Genomic DNA, 18,737 nt, shown 5'->3' on the forward strand with positions numbered 1-18,737 from the left:
ATATGTTTATTTGTGCATGGTGTTTTCAATTTCTTTATCTAATAATGTTTATGTTTTTCAATTTCCAGCATGTTTGAAGTATATATTAGAAATCATATTGGTTATTGTCCCCTACCGGTTTCACCAGAGGGGACTTATGGTTTGCGCTCTGTGTGTCCGTCTGTCCGTTCGTCTGTCAGTCCGTCAGTCTGTCACATTTTTCTGGATCCTGCGATAACTTTAAAAGTTCTTCATATTTTTTCATGAAACTTCAAACATGGACAGATGGCAATATGGAGATTATGCATGTCATTTCATTTTGTTCCTATGTCAAAAATTCTGGTTGCTATGGCAACAAAAAATATTCTGACAATGGTGGAGCTGGTAGGGGACATATATTGCTTGGCAATAGTCTTGTTTACCATATTATGTACCTTTTCCTTATTTACAAAACTTATTTTATTGAATTAGTGTTTTTTCCTAACATTATGTGTCATTATGTTTTGATATCCCTGTTACTATAGTTAATCCCTCTGCATCTGTTATTTGTGTAATTTTGTCTAATGTTTTAAGGCCCAAAGGAGCGTTTGGTGTGCCTATACAATACGAGAGAAGTTTCCGCTGGAAGTTGGGTCAGTTCCGTTACCTCTGTCAGTCCAATGCCCTCCCGGGTCATGTGAAGGTCACAGTGTCCAGGGATAACCTCTTTGAGGATTCATTTGCTCAGGTCAGTTTGGGATATGATGTGTGTATGAAGGCTGCTTGTTGCACACTCATTGTGTGAAAAGTGGCTTCTTTATAGGATTTACAACCGAAGTAATATCAGTATGGTCCTAATCTATTTCTGCTTCAAAAAAGGAATCACATGTGTAGTTATATCTGTATGTCCTTCCCTAATCTATAGCTTTTATATAGAATTCAGTCATGTCTGTATGTCCGCCTCTAATCTATTTCTGTTTGTTCTAAAAAAAAATCTGTTTGACCTAATCTTTTTCTGTTTGACCTAATCTTTTTCTGTTTGACCTAATCTGTTTCTGTTTAACCTAATCTGTTACTGTTAAACTAATATTTTTCTGTTTGACCTAATCTTTTTCTGTTTGACCTAATCTTTTTCTGTTTTACGTAATCTTTTTCTGTTTGACCTAATCTATTCTGTTTGACCTAATCCTTTTCTGTTTGACCGTATCTTTTCCTGTTTGACTTTATCTTTTTATGCCCCCCTTCGAAGAAGAGGGGGTATATTGCTTTGCTCATGTCTGTCGGTCTGTCGGTCCGTCGGTCCGTCCACCAGGTGGTTGTCAGACGATAACTCATGAACGCTTGCACCTAGGATCATGAAACTTCATAGGTACATTGATCATGACTCGCAGATGACCCCTATTGATTTTGAGGTCACTAGGTCAAAGGTCAAGGTCACGGTGACCAGAAATAGTAAAATGGTTTTTGAATGATAACTCAAGAACGCATACGCCTAGGATCATGAAACTTCATGGGTAGATTGATCATGACTTGCAGATGACCCCTATTGATTTTGAGGTCACTAGGTCAAAGGTCAAGGTCACGGTGACCTGAAATAGTAAAATGGTTTCCGGATGATAACTCAAGAACGCATACGCCTAGGATCACGAAACTTCATGGGTAGATTGATCATGACTCGCAGATGACCCCTATTGATTTTGAGGTCACTAGGTCAAAGGTCAAGGTCACGGTGACCCGAAATAGTAAAATGGTTTTGGATGATAACACAAGAACGCAAACGCCTAGGATCATGAAACTTCATAGGTAGATTGATCATGACTTGCAGATGACCCCTATTGATTTTGTGGTCACAAGGTCCAAGGTCAAGGTGACCCGAAATAGTAAAATGATTTTCGGATGATAACTCAAGAACGCTTTTGCCTAGGATCATGACACTTCATAGGTACATTGATCGTGACCCGCAGATGACCCCTATTGATTTTCAGGTCACTAGGTCAAAGTTCAAGTTCACAGTGACAAAAATCGTATTCACACAATGGCTGCCACTACAACGGACAGCCCATATGGGGGGCATGCATGTTTTACAAACAGCCCTTGTACTGTTTGACCTAATCTTTTACTTTTTGACCTTATCTTTTTCTGCTTTGAAACATTCATATCCTTGAAGGTTTTTCTTATTCTTTATCTCGACATTTGTCATAAATTTCTGCAGTGTTGTAAAATAATGATGAATGAAAATAAGGAAAACAAACAAACAAAACAGAGAGCTTTATTTATGATTTCAGTAGATTTTGAAAACCAGGAAGCAAGTGACCCCATACTGGTCAGCGAGCATTTCTCTGACAAAAGTTACGGTTTTTATTTAATAACTTTCTAAATAATACAAATAAAATATAAAAAAATTACTGATACATCCTGGGTTTGTCATCTACAAGGGAATGTAAACAAAATATTTTTTGATGTGCGCTTGTGTATGTATATTGGCCGTATATGGAGTCATTAAAGGGAGGTAATTTTCCTTTTTACAGAAGCATTTACCATACATTTATATAAATTTAGTATTTTGAAACAAATAAGAGTTTAAATAAAACTTTTCTTAACATTAACATTAAAATGACGTTAATACATTACTTTGATAGTGAAATATGTTGCTTTCTGAGTGTGTTTGTTTCCAATATCAGTTCGAACTAATATCTATAAATAAGCATGTTTATTTATAGATCTTTGTGTAAAGAAGAATATTATTTTTCAAGGGAGAAAATCCAAACAGTGAATTAATAATTTTAAATGAGATTTGTTTCTATTGTATTTAATTGTTTACTTAGTACATTTTGTGAGCAATTCAGATATATGCATACAGCTAATTGTGTGGAATTTTAATGTAAAATATCTATAATTTAAATCATGTGTGCGTGCTATTGCCCTATTCCACTACGAAAACAAGCCCACTATTCGCTATGATTTCTCACATTTATTGAATCGGGAAGACTCGTGACAGTCTGCGATTGAGTTACGACAGTGGTACGATTGAGTTACGACGAATCGTGGGGTTCGGTTGAAGTCTTGCAAATAGGGTCGCGACTTCACTACGATGTGTAAGAATCTACTGTGACTGTACTACGAACGATGCAGATCGGTCACGACTAAGCTAGGACCTCAACGAAAGCAACCATGAATTCAGCGCCAATATCTACTGATATTGATTCTAACATGGCACGCGACTTGTTTTCTATAGACAAAGAAGGAAATAAAGTGTGGGTTATTCTGCAATAAATTATGGGCTGAGCTTAATGTTTCGAAAATAGTTCCGAATAAATAAAGAAAATATTGCAGTAAATGGCACGTGCTTAAATCCCGCTTTTAAAGATATGTAAAAAATGTAGCACGAACATAAATGTAATGAAACAACAAATTGTATATTTGGTGATAAGTGGCACGACCACGCCTGCTAAGAATTTGTTCGTTAAGAAACGTAGTTAAGAAAACATTTATAGCATGTCAGCTTTTCAGAAGAATTAACACATGTGATGTCATTTAGTTTCTATGAGTGTTGTTCTCAATGAAAGTGACTTAATTTGCAAAATATTTATGAATGAAAAGGACGTCAAATGTTTGTACAATTCAATGACGTCACTAAATAGTGAACTTTGTACTAAGAAGGGCGGAGTATTGATAAATATAGTTCACGTCCAAAAGCTTGAAGCAAATCAATCAGAATCGTGTAAGAAAAGAAATAATATTTTTCTATGATGGCTTGTTGTCGAATTTCCCACAGTAAGGAGTATAGACTCCTGTTATCAAAGCACTCGTGCTCCGCGTTCGTGATTTAATTCGTACGCATCTATACTTCTAACTGTGGGTTATTCGACAACAAAACATGATGGAAATATATGATTTCTTTATCATTCTTTACAAAATCATAACTGTTTCGTGACTAAATCACGAGAATCTTAGCGGGCTCGCAACTCAATCGGGGTGAACTCTTGAGAGTTTGACAAAGTCGTAAATGATTCGTAGACAGATCACGTGATCACCGATTCCCCCATTGAGTCACAAATTACCTAAGATTCCATTACGACGCCCAAGAACGCACTACGACACTGTTACGAGTCAACTGCGATTAAATTCAGTCTTGGAGGTCTTGGTCAAATTTTAAACACGTTTAAAAACTGGCCGCCATTTTTTGGGAGCTCATGACTCGCCCGCGACTAGCTACGAATGAGTAAGGACCTTTGCCAATTGAGTTACGAATGTCCCCGACCTCAAAATATTGGAAATCGGGACAAATCGTTGGGAATCGGGTCGTAGTGGAATACCACTATTAAACACATACGCTTTTGGTAAAATAAAAGATTGTAATACGAATAAATGAGACCTGCTCTATTATGAAAAAGAAAAAAAAATTTGAGACCTGCTCTATTACAGTAGACGAACGAAAATCTCAAGCACACCGTTCGGGTTTCAGTTAGAGATTTCTTTTGAGCATGCACGGGCTATTAATATCACCCGCAAGTAGGTCGCATTACATTCCCACTAGATTTGAAAACATCACACTTGTTTAACTTTAATACAAGCATTTAACGATTTTTTGCTGTCAACTTCAAGAAAACAAACATCTGTAAGTATCTGACGAAGCAGCGTTGAAGCGTTACAATACACAAAATAAATAGAACGTCCGGTAAATACTGCTGTCCGACAAATACTCTCTAACCAGTACAAATCGGACAGGTTTAAATAAAAATGCCACAGTGAAAACATTGTTTCTCATATTAATGTTATTTCCTGAAAGTTTTATATGCGACAAATATGTTATATCTGTGATATTTTGTTTGTCTATTTAAGGTCAGTGTGACATAGAGAAATTATTTTTTGTGTAAACTAATGTCTCATTTTTTTTTGGCCTTTATAGAAAGCTGTAGTTTAGCCTCGACTTTAAAAAAACCAAACACAGTCTTTGCATGATTACCTTCATGTTCATTAAAATGTTTTTTTTCCTCAGATAATGCGGCTACAGCCATTTGATCTTCGCAGGAGATTGTACATAATATTCAAAGGTGAAGAAGGTCTTGACTATGGAGGCGTAGCCAGGTATTGTAACTCTTTCACTCATGGATGATATAAAATTAAATTAGAGCAAAATTATTCCCTGCATAGTAAACTACTGGGTATGTAAGGCTACTCATGTCACTTGGTAGGTCAGACTACAATTTTCATTAATAAATTTTTATTCGGTTGCTAAGAATTTAAAAGATATAATTTTTTGTCTTTGATGATAACATTTGGCTGTGTATGCAATGCATGCATTTTAAATTATTTTACATAACTGGAAAATGAATTTTTGTATATGATTGAACAAGGAAACATATGGTTTATTCATTAAAAACCTAAAAATCATGTATATAAAAAATTTGTTTTATGAATGTTTACCAAAAATAAAACTTAAACTCCTGTAAACTCTGTACAAAATCAACGAGCATTTGGGTTGTCATACATATTCGCAATGCTTGAAATAAAGAGATTCCAACTGAAAATAAGTAAATAATGAAAATTAGGAAAGAAGCAGTGTCTGATGTCTCAGCCATTACTTTGCCATGAATTGATGGATTTATAATAACTTTGCACAACTGATACCGTCATAAAAGATCAGTTCTTTGTTTTAATGTCATAAATACTGACCTGTTATCGTATGCTTATACTTTCCAAGGGGAAATAACTCATCCGGAATTTTAACTGGGAATCCGCCACCTCAATACCGTAATACAGGCCAGGTTAAACATAGTGCAATGCAACCTAGCCAAAAATCGGTAACCAACCCTCAATATTCTTTCCGGATCAACCAGGTGTATACGTGTCTTTTACGGCTCTGAATTAAAATATTGTTTTTCACTTGGTTGATTGGGGTTTTGAATAGATAAATTGTGTTATTTATCTTTTTATTTCTCATTCGGATTAATTTGTGTGGATTTAATGGATTTTGTTTCATTTGTAAAAGGTAAGCCATGCTTGTTTTTATCGAACAATGGTTTATTTCTACCATGCTGGGTGTTTTCAGGCGCGAACGACCACGTGCAAAACGTGCTCTTCTAATACATTGCTAGAACGTGCAAAGCATGTTCTTCTAATGTGTTACGAGATCGTGCAAAGCGTGTTCTTCTATTGACAGATTGTTTATCATTTGCCATTGTGTGCAATAATGATTTTAACGTTCCGTATGACAATCTAATTGATCGTCATTTTATTTTTCATCTGTTTTGAATTAAACTTTTGTTTAATTTATGATCTACGGCAGTATTATTATAATTTTCATTATGGTCAAATAATGATTTTATGTGCCGTATGATAATCTGGTCTGTGACCAGTTTATGGTTTAATATGCTTTGCTCTTGTTTTTCATATATTCGACTACATGATGGTCGCAGAAACAAGAGTGGATAAATACCCGGTGACTTCGCAGATCATGGAATGATAGTTGCAGTATCAGTCACCGGGTATCGGGCACGATCGCGACCGTACTATGCTAAGTCTCTTAGACAGTCGGTCAACATCAGACCATATGGCGACACCCGTCAGCCGGTCTTTGCCCGATGGCATTGGTCAAGGACATCGACCAATGCCGGACCATTTGGCATCCGCCATACGGTCATTATCCGGTGACAACACTGGTCATGATATGACCGGTACGTCACCGGGGACGTTGATCACGGACCATTGATCGACGTCTGACCGGCCGGTCCGGTCACCGGTCATGTCACCGGTCCGGTCCGGTCATTGATCACCGGTCCGGTCACCGGTCATGTCACCGGTCCGGTCCGGTCACCGGTCATGTCACCGGTCCGGTCACCGGTCCGGTCCGGTCACCGGTCATGTCACCGGTCCGGTCACCGGTCCGGTCACCGGTCCGGTCCGGTCACCGGTCCGGTCACCGGTCCGGTCATTGATCACCGGTCCGGTCACCGGTCCGGTCCGGTCATGTCACCGGTCCGGTCACCGGTCATGTCACCGGTCCGGTCCGGTCACCGGTCCGGTCCGGTCACCGGTCCGGTCATTGATGTCCGGTCCGGTCACCGGTCATGTCACCGGTCCGGTCCGGTCACCGGTCATGTCACCGGTCCGGTCATGTCACCGGTCCGGTCATGTCAACGGTCCGGTCCGGTCACCGGTCCGGTCATTGATCACCGCTCCGGTCACCGGTCAACAGTCATCAGTTAGGCCTGCCACCGATAACACCAGTCACCGGTCAAGAAGAAGAACTCGGTCTTCTTCATTGAATTATTCTCCTATTCTTCATTGAATACATCGTCTTCATCAAGGATTAGACATCGGACACGCTCTTCTTCGTCGAGCAGTTCTCATCGTCGCGGCTCTCGTAAGCGATCACGTCGTCACTCACGGAGACGTTATTCTAGAAGATCTCGGTCTCATCGCAGCCGATCCACATCTCGGCCGATCCAGATCTCGACATCGCAGGAAACGAGGACGCCGTCAACCTTCACGGAGACATCAGCGGACTGCATTGAGCACCACTGGATAGTTATCGAACATACCTCTCCTTCATTGAGCAGTTCTCGGCGTTGATACGCTCGTAAGCGATCATGTCAATGCTCACGGAGACAATATTGTAGAAGACAATATTTCCAGCGTAGCCGAACAATATTTCGGCATCGAAGTTATATGGATGTCGCCACTTCTCACGTAGGCGTTAATAAACCTACTGGTCATATCGACGTTCTCCATTTTATTCCTTTAGGAATATCATGTCTCCATTCCACGTGTGATGGTTCTTCTTATGGCATCCACACATGTTGCAGTCACCGAGCCGTAGTTGTATACGAACACTAGTTCGTTTAACATTCAGGCTTCGGGATAAGCTGTTCTTTTCTCCACTACGACTACAAGGACACTTATGCCTATTAATACTGATAATCTACCGTTGTTTTCCGGTTAACATTATCAGATGACTTCGTGGATGGTCATTCTTCTGCACCAGATATTTCCATTCTGACGCAGTTATATTATACCGGTCCCGATCACCGGACATCGGTCACCATTCATCGGTCATATCACCGATCACTGATCACCGGTCAGAATAAGTGATGTCTCATCGCCATCGGATTGGATTTTTTTGGCATGATCTTCTTTTCCGAGCAGTGCTTGACATTGATAACAGACCATATGGATTCCACCATTTTTCGGTCTTTAACTGGTAACGTCACCGGTCATATTATGACTGGTCCATTCACCGGGCTACAGTTACCGGTCATTGACCGGTCCGGTTCGGTCACCACTTACCAATTACCGGTATTCCACTGTGTTTTCATCGGTCAATTTTTAGTATCACGGGTATCGTCTACATTACATAGTTGTATACCCCTGGCTATGATTGTATTGAATACTATATTTTATGGATTCAACAATCTACATGACTTTTTGTGTTTTTCAATACTGATGTTCTACTGGCGACGGTTACCAAATCATGCTATATCTGTTATTTGTACTTCTATCTCAACCGGCTACATGCAGACTACTGGTCTTGCAGATAGATCGGCTGAAGTGGGCTCGGAGACTAGCATTGAGGTCGAACATTACTATTTGACCTCTATTAATTTATGTTCGAGACCCGAAGGATGAATTGTTTTAACCGCCTTTACCTGTCGGCTACAGACTTTGCAGTCAGTGTCACGGAACAGTTGGGACACATTAATGACGCTAGCAGGATTAGCAAGACGACATTTGTATCGACTTCTGCTTTTCTATTGCTCCTACGGCAGTGCATATTTTCAAGCTACTGGAATCAACAAGAGTTCTGATACATAGGATTGCCTATCAGATTGACGGCTACAGTCTTGTAGATGGCTTAGGACCTATTGAACTCAGATCTTAGATCCTAGGATCTGGAGGGACCTCATCTTAAAGTTATTCTTCTATTACACTTCTGGCCATAACAGGCCGTCTTCCTATAACTGGTCGTATTCCTTTCGGAATTCGTCCAGGTTAGAAGTCTTGAAGTAAATGGATTAATCAAGTCAGAATTTAAGACTTCCATGCATTCTACCGGCAAGCGTGGACCCGCTTAAGGTTATCCCTAGGGTTTTCACCTTTTTCTGCCATCACACCTCCGATTCCGGAGGTACCACTATCAATCATATTTCCGTACTTCGCAAATCGATGACTTCGCGACCTGTATTATCCAGGATTTTAAAGGCGCCTGTTATTGGTTCAAGAAGAGGCTATATTCTGTAGATAGGTCATAAACTTATAAGTGTTAAACACTGTCCTATTCTACCAATTTTCAAGTGTGTTTGGAGTGGGAAAGTTCGGCTTGCCGTGGTTTCTTTGCCCACCCATCCTTGACAAATGGTTCCGGTCACCGGTCGGTATTTACCGGTCCGGTCACCGGTCCTTCTGCTGAGACGTCTTTTCTTACGTCCGTTTCAGCTTTATTTTTAAGATAATTGTATTAATCTCGGGATTATTTAATGACACAGATTTCCATCCTTTTGTCATTATTTACCACTATTCAGTGGTGTCTAGACTAGAAGATTATCTTGGCAAGAATATAGTTTATTCTACCACAACCTTCCTTACATCTTATACAGATGTGAGCAGATAAGGTTATGGACGATCACATAGAACAACGTATCTTGATTTTCTCAATTATGTGGTATCCTAACGAATATCACCTGCACATCTACATCTTGAAAAGCGAAAATTCTTTTTAGCTGTTTTTCATTGACAACACATTTTCACGATTCCTTTGTGATGGTTTCAACTATCACACATCGGTCGTGGTTTACTTACAGACACGGAGGTGATCATATTATCACTCCTTGTAACTGGAAATCAGGAACTTATTCTTTCTTTGCAAGAACAACAAATTTTCTCTATCGTCTTTCTCATACCAGTTCGTCTCGCCCTGTTGGACCTTTTGTCCTGCAGTTCTTTCTTTCGAATTATTTTTTTTTCCGTTGGGTTCAATAATGTAATTGCGCATGCGCGGCAGTGAAGTTGCAGACGAGTTGCATGGTGTACATAGTATATCAAAGAATGTTGTTTATCATCAAACGCTAGTTATTAGCGTTATGCGATCGTATATCGCAGTGTATACCGGTATGCTGAACAACGTCAACAATGCAGTTCACAGAAATCGATCCAGCAGGGTGTGCGATTGTTATACATTCGTCCATTGACATAAACTGGAATATCTTGCCTTCTTGGTGAGTTTTTGCAATAACTGAGTTTTTGCCATAATTTCATGAAATATACTTAATGAACCATGGGATTATGGTTCTACGACCTTTTAAGTCTCCTGTACAATTATTTTCAGGAAACTTCTTCACAGGTCAAATATCATATCTCACTGAGACATATTTTTACTGATCCAAACATGTGCCACTTTATGTCTGGCCATTAATAACTTTTAGTTATCTCTACAGAAGAACGTTTTCTGTTAGAGTTTCAATCCTTGTTACTTGTGCAAGGATAATTCCATCAGAACTGTATAAAGGTTCTATGGAAATTCATTTTTTACTGGGTAATTGAGAGCATAGTTATTACCTTAATCACTCTGCTAGATACATAGAGGTTTTTCTCATCTTTTCTTGATGATAAGAAATTTGTTCTTTTCTTCATCAAAGGATAGAGATTATGCTTTCGTATACCTTGTTTTGTGTAAGTCATCGCAACTCTGTGCTGTCTTACCTATTTTGGAACTGATCCAAACTATGGAACGTCAACACTATGTTTTTCGTTCCTTTACCTTCTTAAGCGGTTTTGACTTGTGTAACATGTTGGGATGCTTAATGAGCTCCTTATGAACCTTTTTCATCAGGCTTATTAACAGTTCCAATATAATTTTAAGACGGTTTTCCTTCTTATTATGGCTTTTACGATACAGAGAAGTGAAATTCATGCTTTTTCTGTTGAATACGACCAATTCCAGTTGGATCTATTGTCGTTTTCACTTTGTTGTGTCAGCCAGGATTCCTTGCTTAATATCAAGTCCTCTATATGGCTTCTACCTTCAAGTTTCCAAGTTTTCTTAAACTGGTAGTCATTAAGATGAGGATAAACTTCTTTGGGCAATCAGGGCTTTGAAGTTCTATCTCAGCAGTGTTAGTCAGAAGTCCATTCGAGGTTCTCAAAGACACTCTTCATTTCCCCAAAAAAGGGGGGGGGGAGATGTGTCTGCGGCTTCTATTTCTCGGGGTTAGACCTCGACTAAGGAAAGTTAATCTTATCCTATCTAAGGATTCATTCCTTTTTAGGATCTGACCGCATGAATTAAGAGCTCTGTCTGTTTTGTGGGCATATATTAATCACACCCCACTTTTTGACGTGCTCTAAGCTGTTTACTGGAGGAATCCGACCACCTTGTCATCTTTTTATCTTCGTTTTCTGAAGTGCCAACAATACAATTTGTATACGTTTGGGCTTGTTGTGGTTTCACTAACGGTAGTGTCTTCTTTACGACATAGACATATTACTCTGTCCGAGAAGTCATAATTTATACCGTTTTAACGAAGATTACTTGATATCATTAGCTGATAACCCTGTTTATGGGTTCTACTGTGTTGGGAAAATATATACGAACCTTCCCACCGCAGCTGCAAAATCAGCATACGATAACAGGTCAGTATTTATGACATTAAAACAAATTTTTAAAATAAAATTCATTTTAATTATTAAATACTTACCTGTTATCGGTAAGTCCCACCTCCCACCCCGCTATTCGGTTAATATTTTTGTATATATATTGAAAGAATATTGAGGGTTGGTTACCGATTTTTGGCTAGGTTGCATTGCACTATGTTTAACCTGGCCTGTATTACGGTATTGAGGTGGCGGATTCCCAGTTAAAATTCCGGATGAGTTATTTCCCCTTGGAAAGTATAAGCATACGATAACAGGTAAGTATTTAATAATTAAAATGAATTTTATTTTAAAAATTTGTACCAATTGTGTCCCTTCCTCAAAAGGCCAAGGTCACACTTAGAGCTCATATGTAAAATTTGACCATAAAACAGCTTGACAATTCCTGTCTATGTCATAACTTTGTATAAATGGATTTCTAATTAACTTGGCTCAAATGTGTAACACCCAACCACTTCCGTAATGGTCAAGGTCAAACTGAGAGTCTAGGGTAAAGTTTTGACAAAAACAGCTTGACAACAGCAGGACAATTTATGTCTCATCCATAATTAAACCATATATGAATGGATCTTAAAATAAGGTCATACTATTGTAAATAATCATGACAGGAAGTATAGTGTTTCACAGCCATCTCCCTACCTCTGAAGTGAAAGTAACAAGGTCAAAGTCAACTCTAACCATACAGCAGCTTGTCTGGATTGTAACTTTTTAATACATCATTCACTTGTAAAATAACTTACCACAAATGACTTTGATCAGGAAATGGCATGTGGCTTGTATCACCCTTTACATTCTCCATAAAATAGCTTGATTTTGACATACAGGGGTAAGTAGAGTTTTTTAGACAGAACATGGAATGTAGGGGGCATCGGTGCCCTATTTACTTATGTTTTTTTTAAGATTAACTTATTGGCATCCTTTATTGGATGGAAGATTATTTGAGTGAATAAAACACGGGGATATTGCAAATAGCGTGCTAAAATAGCTGGATTGTGCACCAATCCAATCCATGGACTAAATCCTTCTATATGTGACGTATTTCAGGGAATGGTTCTTCCACTTGTCTCATGACGTGTTAAATCCAATGTACTGCCTGTTTGAGTACGCCAGCAACAGCAACTACAGTCTGCAGATCAATCCGGCCTCGGGCATCAACCCAGACCATCTCGTCTACTTCAGGTTCATTGGGAGATTCATAGCGATGGTAGGTGTAAATACTTGTGGCACATTGCACTGGGATGTCTTTGAGCCATGCTGTGGGAAAATAGGGTCAGCACAGGCTAATCAGTGACGACACTTCCTGCCTAAACTCAATTTTAGCTAAGAAGAGACTACCTTTAAACAAAAAATGCAATACAAGCACAAAATGTTGTCTCTTATTAGCCTGTGTGGACTGGACAGGCTTATCTGGGACAACTCATTAAGCTTAGGAATAAACCCAGGTTTAACCAGAGCGCGGCTCATTTGAATTTTTATTTTGAAAAGCATGCACTATATAAGAAATAGAAAACCTAACTGAGGGCCCTATGGCAGAATAGTGACCAAGCAGGCAGCCCAAAATAGTATATGGACCAAAGCCATTGGGCCTGAAGTGAGGTTTTTTATGCCCCCGAAGGAGGGCATATAGTGATTGGATCGTCCGTCCATCCGTCTTTCCGTCACACTTTGCATTTAGGTTTCGCTTTAAGATTTAGAAAAATGCTCATAACTTCTATGTCCCTTCTTATAGCAACTTGATACTGTGAAACCATTTATTTTCGACAACACAAAATTTCGTCATTTTTATAAAAATGACGATTTCGTCAGCACTTAAATTCGCCAATTTCTGATTTTGAATTTAAAAAAAATGCGTCAGTCAATATCCGATGTGTGTGTAATACATATTCGCGATCAATCGCAGTTGCGAAAAATCGTTGTACGAATGCGGGACCACACTTGAGAATCACTGCAGGAGGTGGGGCCTGTTTGTCACATGCCAATTAATTAGTCTTTTGTTATCAAGGGACAGTAATGGACCCTCTTAATGTATGCCATTCACACGTTCATTGTTATGATTAGCGGACAAGTGGGATCGAATAACCGTTCACGAGTGTTTTAAACAACGGAGCCAATTGCCAATAAGTCTTTTTCTATTATTATAATTGCCATACTGATAACAATCGTACCTTTATCGGCACCAATTAGGGAAGGTGCGAACAATATGGGTAACAACTAGTGTTAGGAAATTATTTTGTCACTTTTCAATAAAGTTTAAAACGTACATTTTTGATAATTTTAAGAACAGTAATTGGTCTCAAATGTCACTTTTTATCCTGATATCAACATTAAAATTATAAACTGTGTGTTTGTTCTTAAAAAGTAAACTACCGGTATATAAATCAATAATGTCAATAATTTAAAAATAAATAAATTGATACATATAAAAAAGTAATAAGTGTGGTTAAACGCAAACAATCAAACAACAAACAGCAATTAAAATATTCTTTATTTATTTGTGATAAATACGCATGTTGATCACACATCGTCATCTTTTCATTTGGTTTATTGTCTTTCATTGGCATTCGCTGCGTGATGGCTAATATGCAACACCCCTGAAAAAAAACAATGCAACTTATGGGTAATAAAGTTATAAACAATTAGTGCTAATTTATTACCATGCTACATAAACGAAGTCAACGCATTCGATACAGCTGTACTGCACACGCTTTTGAAAGAAGTGTAACGTGTCAGTTAAGTACCTTGTGTAATCTACATCCCTTTGTGTCAAAACCGGATTAATCTTGATTACGAAACAGCAGTGAATGTGTGCATGGATTATGTTGGAATTTAATGCGTCATGTCTACGGTAAAGTTTTAAAATATTGTTCAACTTAGTGTTTGTTTTTGTTCAAACATAGAGCATGATTGTTCGTTAGAATCTTAAATTCGCCGATCGGTCGACTGACGAAATTTATGAAAATTTATGCCTGACGATTAATAATGGTTTCACAGTATTTAACATGCATGTGTATCTCATGGAGCTGCACAATTTGAGAGGTGAAAGGTCAAGGTCAAGGTTAAATCTTCAAGGTCAAATATCGAAAAAACATGTATCAAAGCAGGCAGTAGAGGACATTGTGTTTCTGACAAACACATCTCTTGTTATCTCTTATATTATACCGAACATTTTTGCGCAGATAAATGTCAATAGGAATAAAAATAAATAACACAATATAAATTCCATCAATATTTATCTGTTACTATTAATAATATGTACTGGTGTAAAACAAGAATATTTTTGTAAACAAAGGAAACAGTACTTGAAAAATCTTTGCGTTGTAAAACTTTCACAAATGTTACAATTTACTAACATTGTAGCGGGCACAATTAGATGAGCGCGCATCTGGTCAGCGGCCCGCGCCATACTGTATAGTGCTCGCTGACTAGATGCGCACGCATCTTTACCGGGCACTACTAAAAAAACAACGGACCTGTGTAGTATGTGGAACTTGTACTTTGCTTAAATCAACTGCATTAAGGACATACTTTTACAACAAAGTAAGTGTTACATGCCCTTTGGGATTCTTTATTTCAGGCCCTTTACCATGGAAAGTTCATTGATAGTGGATTCACCTTGCCTTTCTACAAACGCATGCTAAACAAAAAGCTAATCCTCAAAGATCTGGAATCTATAGACTCAGAGTTTTACAGCAGTTTAGTTTGGATCAAGTAAGTACTTTTAATAAACAGTAGTCATGGCACGATTAGTCAAGTTTTATGATGTGGAATGATAATTATAGCATACAGTTATATGGCAGTGCATTTTTATGTCCCCCACTATAGTAGTGGGGGACATATTGTTTTTGCCCTGTCTGTTGGTCTGTTGGTCCGTTGGTCTGTTGGTCTGTTTGCGCCAACTTTAACATTTTGCAATAACTTTTGCTATATTGAAGATAGCAACTTCATATTTGGCATGCATGTGTATCTCATGAAGCTGCACATTTTGAGTGGTGAAAGGTCAAGGTCAAGGTCATCCTTCAAGGTCAAAGGTCAAATATATGTGGTCAAAATCGCTCATTTTATGAATACTTTTGCAATATTGAAGATAGCAACTTGATATTTGGCATGCATGTGTATCTCATGGAGCTGCACATTTTGAGTGGTGAAAGGTCAAGGTCATCCTTAAAGGTCAGAGGTCAAATATATGTGGCCCAAATCGCTTATTTTATAAATACTTTTGCAATATTGAAGACAGCAACTTGATATTTGGCATGCATGTGCATCTCATGGAGCTGCACATTTTTAGTGGTGAAAGGTCAAAGTCATCCTTCAAGGTCAGAGGTCAAATATATGTGGCCCAAATAGCTTATTTTATGAATATATTTGCAATATTGAAGATAGCAACTTGATATTTGGCATGCATGTGTATCTCATGGAGCTGCACATTTTGAGTGGTGAAAGGTCAAGGTCATCCTTCAAGGTCAAACATCATATAGGGGGATATTGTGTTTCACAAATACATCTTGTTAAAACTCCAAGCTATACTCATCAGCAATTCATACATAAATACTTAGGTCGTGTAAAACAGTGCTTGTTACCTCAGATGCTTACACAGGTTTTGGTTTTGACCACATCAGCCATTTTCTCTTAGATCTTGAATTGAATCTAATATAGACCTGCAATTGTGACCTTACCTCTGATTTTACAGATTTTAAACATGCAAGTGTAAAAACCAATTTTGAGAAATCAATACAATTTTAAATTTATTATGGCACATCACCTTTGCATCAGAGCTTTTTCCTAATAATAATATTCAACAAGTGTAGGTTGAGACTAATAACTGATAGGCTCATCTCATTATTGAGCTAATTAGCCTCTTTTCCTGTATATTTGGCCACTTAAGAGTGAAATTGACTTTTTCTACTGAATGAAATGATTTTAGGCACAAGTGTGACATTTAATTAAACATTTTATATCTTCCCCACAAAACTATGGCAAAATAATTTACAACGGTTTTTCCTTAGTAACAGGCCAATTCTAGGTGGGCACCCTAGCAACACGGATTTGTTGGTATCTTTCCTATCAATCTGTTCAGTCATCATTTTTATAGGAAAACATGAAACTTTTGAAGTAATTTGGATATAAATCATTAAATAAATATTCTTATAGACTAATAAACCCAAAAAAAACTTTTTTTAAGTGAATATTTTAAGAATTATTGGTATTTACACAGCATGTGTAGCCGTTTTTACTTAATTTTTACCTAAATTAAATTTTTCCCTAAAAAAATCTAAAATTCTTCTGTTTTCAACCAAAATACAACATCTATGTTATAGATTTTTTTAATAAGCATAACTAACTTCAAAAGGGGTCCCAAATAAGCCTGTGAAGTCAGCATAGGCTCAACAGGGACGACACTTTCGGCCTTATTTGGATTTTCGTCAAGAAGAGTCTTCAGTCAAACAAAAAATACAATAAAAAGCAGGAAGTGTTGCCCCTGATTAGCCTGTGCGAGCTGCACAGGCTACTCTGAGAAGACACTTTACACACATGCATTAAACCCCCTTTTCACAGAAGGAGACTCAATTATTTGCTTGATTTCAGGGATAACGACATCGAAGAGTGTGGACTGGAGTTGACATTCTCTGCCGACTTTGAGACCCTGGGCAAGATCACCCAGCACGACCTTAAGGAGAACGGATCTGAGGTGGCAGTCACCAACGAGAACAAAGAGGAATACATCAAGTAGGAAAGCTGATCAACCTTTTAGACATAGTCAAGGCTTACCCTGCCATTTGCAATATTAGCCAATAGCTGAAATAGCTTAGCCATTTGGTTAAAGAAATTATATTTTGTTTTTTTTTTTTCTCGTACAAATATTAAAAGAACTCAGATTTCACACACTATTCTATGGTTAGGCAACTTGGCTAAAGAAAATTTAGAGCAGGGGTAAGTGCTGAAAGTGTCTATAAAATACATCAAGAAGGAGGGGCTTATCAGTCTTGTTGTCATAGTGTGTATAGAAAACATTTAGTAGGAAGGGTTTATCAGTCTTTTGTCATATTGTGATGGAAAACATCAAGTAGGATGTCGTGCTGTCATAGTTTCTATAGAATGCATGAAATAGGAGGGTCTTATCAGTCTTGTTGTCATAGTGTCTATAGAATACATCAGGAAGGAGGGTCTTATCAGTCTTGTTGTCATACTGTCCATAGAATACATCAGGAAGGAGGGGCTTATCAGTCTTGTTGTCATACTGTCTATAGAATACATCAGGAAGGAGGGGCTTATCAGTCTTGTTGTCATACTGTCCATAGAATACATCAGGAAGGAGGGGCTTATCAGTCTTGTTGTCATACTGTCCATAGAATACATCAGGAAGGAGGGGCTTATCAGTCTTGTTGTCATAGTGTCTATAGAATACATCACATAAGGAGGGGCTTATCAGTCTTTTTGTCATACTGTTCATAGAATACATCAAGAAGGAGGGGCTTATAAGTCTTGTTGTCATACTGTCCATAGAATGCACCAGGAAGGAGGGGCTTATCAGTCTTGTTGTCATACTATCTATAGAATACATCAGGAAGGAGGGGCTTATCAGTCTTGTTGTCATACTGTCCATAGAATACATAAAGTAGGAGGGGCTTATCAGTCTTGTTGTCATACTGTCTATAGAATTCATCAGGAAGGAGGGGCTTATCAGTCTTGTCGTCATACTGTCCATAGAATACATCAGGAAGGAGAGGCTTATTAGTCTTGTTGTCATAGTGTCTATAGAATACATCAGGAAGGAGGGTCTTATCAGTCTTGTTGTCATTCTTTCCATAGAAAACATCAGGAAGGAGGGGCTTATCAGTCTTGTCGTCATACTGCCCTTAGAATACATCAGGAAGGAGGGGCTTATCAGTCTTGTTGTCATACTGTCCATAGAATACATCAGGAAGAAGGGGCTTATCAGTCTTGTTGTCATAGTGTCCATAGAAAACATCAGGAAGGAGGGGCTTATCAGTCTTGTCGTCATACTGTTCATAGAATACATCAGGAAGGAGGGGCTTATCAGTCTTGTTGTCATAGTGTCCATAGAATACATCAGGAAGGAGGGGCTTATCAGTCTTGTTGTCATACTGTCCATAGAATACATCAGGAAGGAG

The 18,737-nt window shown here is 38.3% G+C and overlaps 1 protein-coding gene across 2 annotated transcripts in view; it reads left to right on the forward strand.

The window, feature by feature from the left end:
- LOC127844767 (E3 ubiquitin-protein ligase Su(dx)-like) overlaps window positions 1-18,737 on the forward strand; it is a 63,385-nt gene that overhangs the window by 26,000 nt on the left and 18,648 nt on the right. For both annotated transcript variants that reach the window (XM_052375227.1, XM_052375228.1), the window contains exons 12-16: window positions 553-706; window positions 4,958-5,046; window positions 12,652-12,811; window positions 15,182-15,315; window positions 17,191-17,331. In XM_052375227.1, the coding sequence (XP_052231187.1) occupies window positions 553-706; window positions 4,958-5,046; window positions 12,652-12,811; window positions 15,182-15,315; window positions 17,191-17,331 (678 nt within the window). The remainder of the gene's footprint in view (window positions 1-552; window positions 707-4,957; window positions 5,047-12,651; window positions 12,812-15,181; window positions 15,316-17,190; window positions 17,332-18,737) is intronic.

The sequence above is a fragment of the Dreissena polymorpha genome, chromosome 9 (assembly GCF_020536995.1).
Source record: "Dreissena polymorpha isolate Duluth1 chromosome 9, UMN_Dpol_1.0, whole genome shotgun sequence".
NCBI classification, from domain to species: domain Eukaryota; kingdom Metazoa; phylum Mollusca; class Bivalvia; order Myida; family Dreissenidae; genus Dreissena; species Dreissena polymorpha.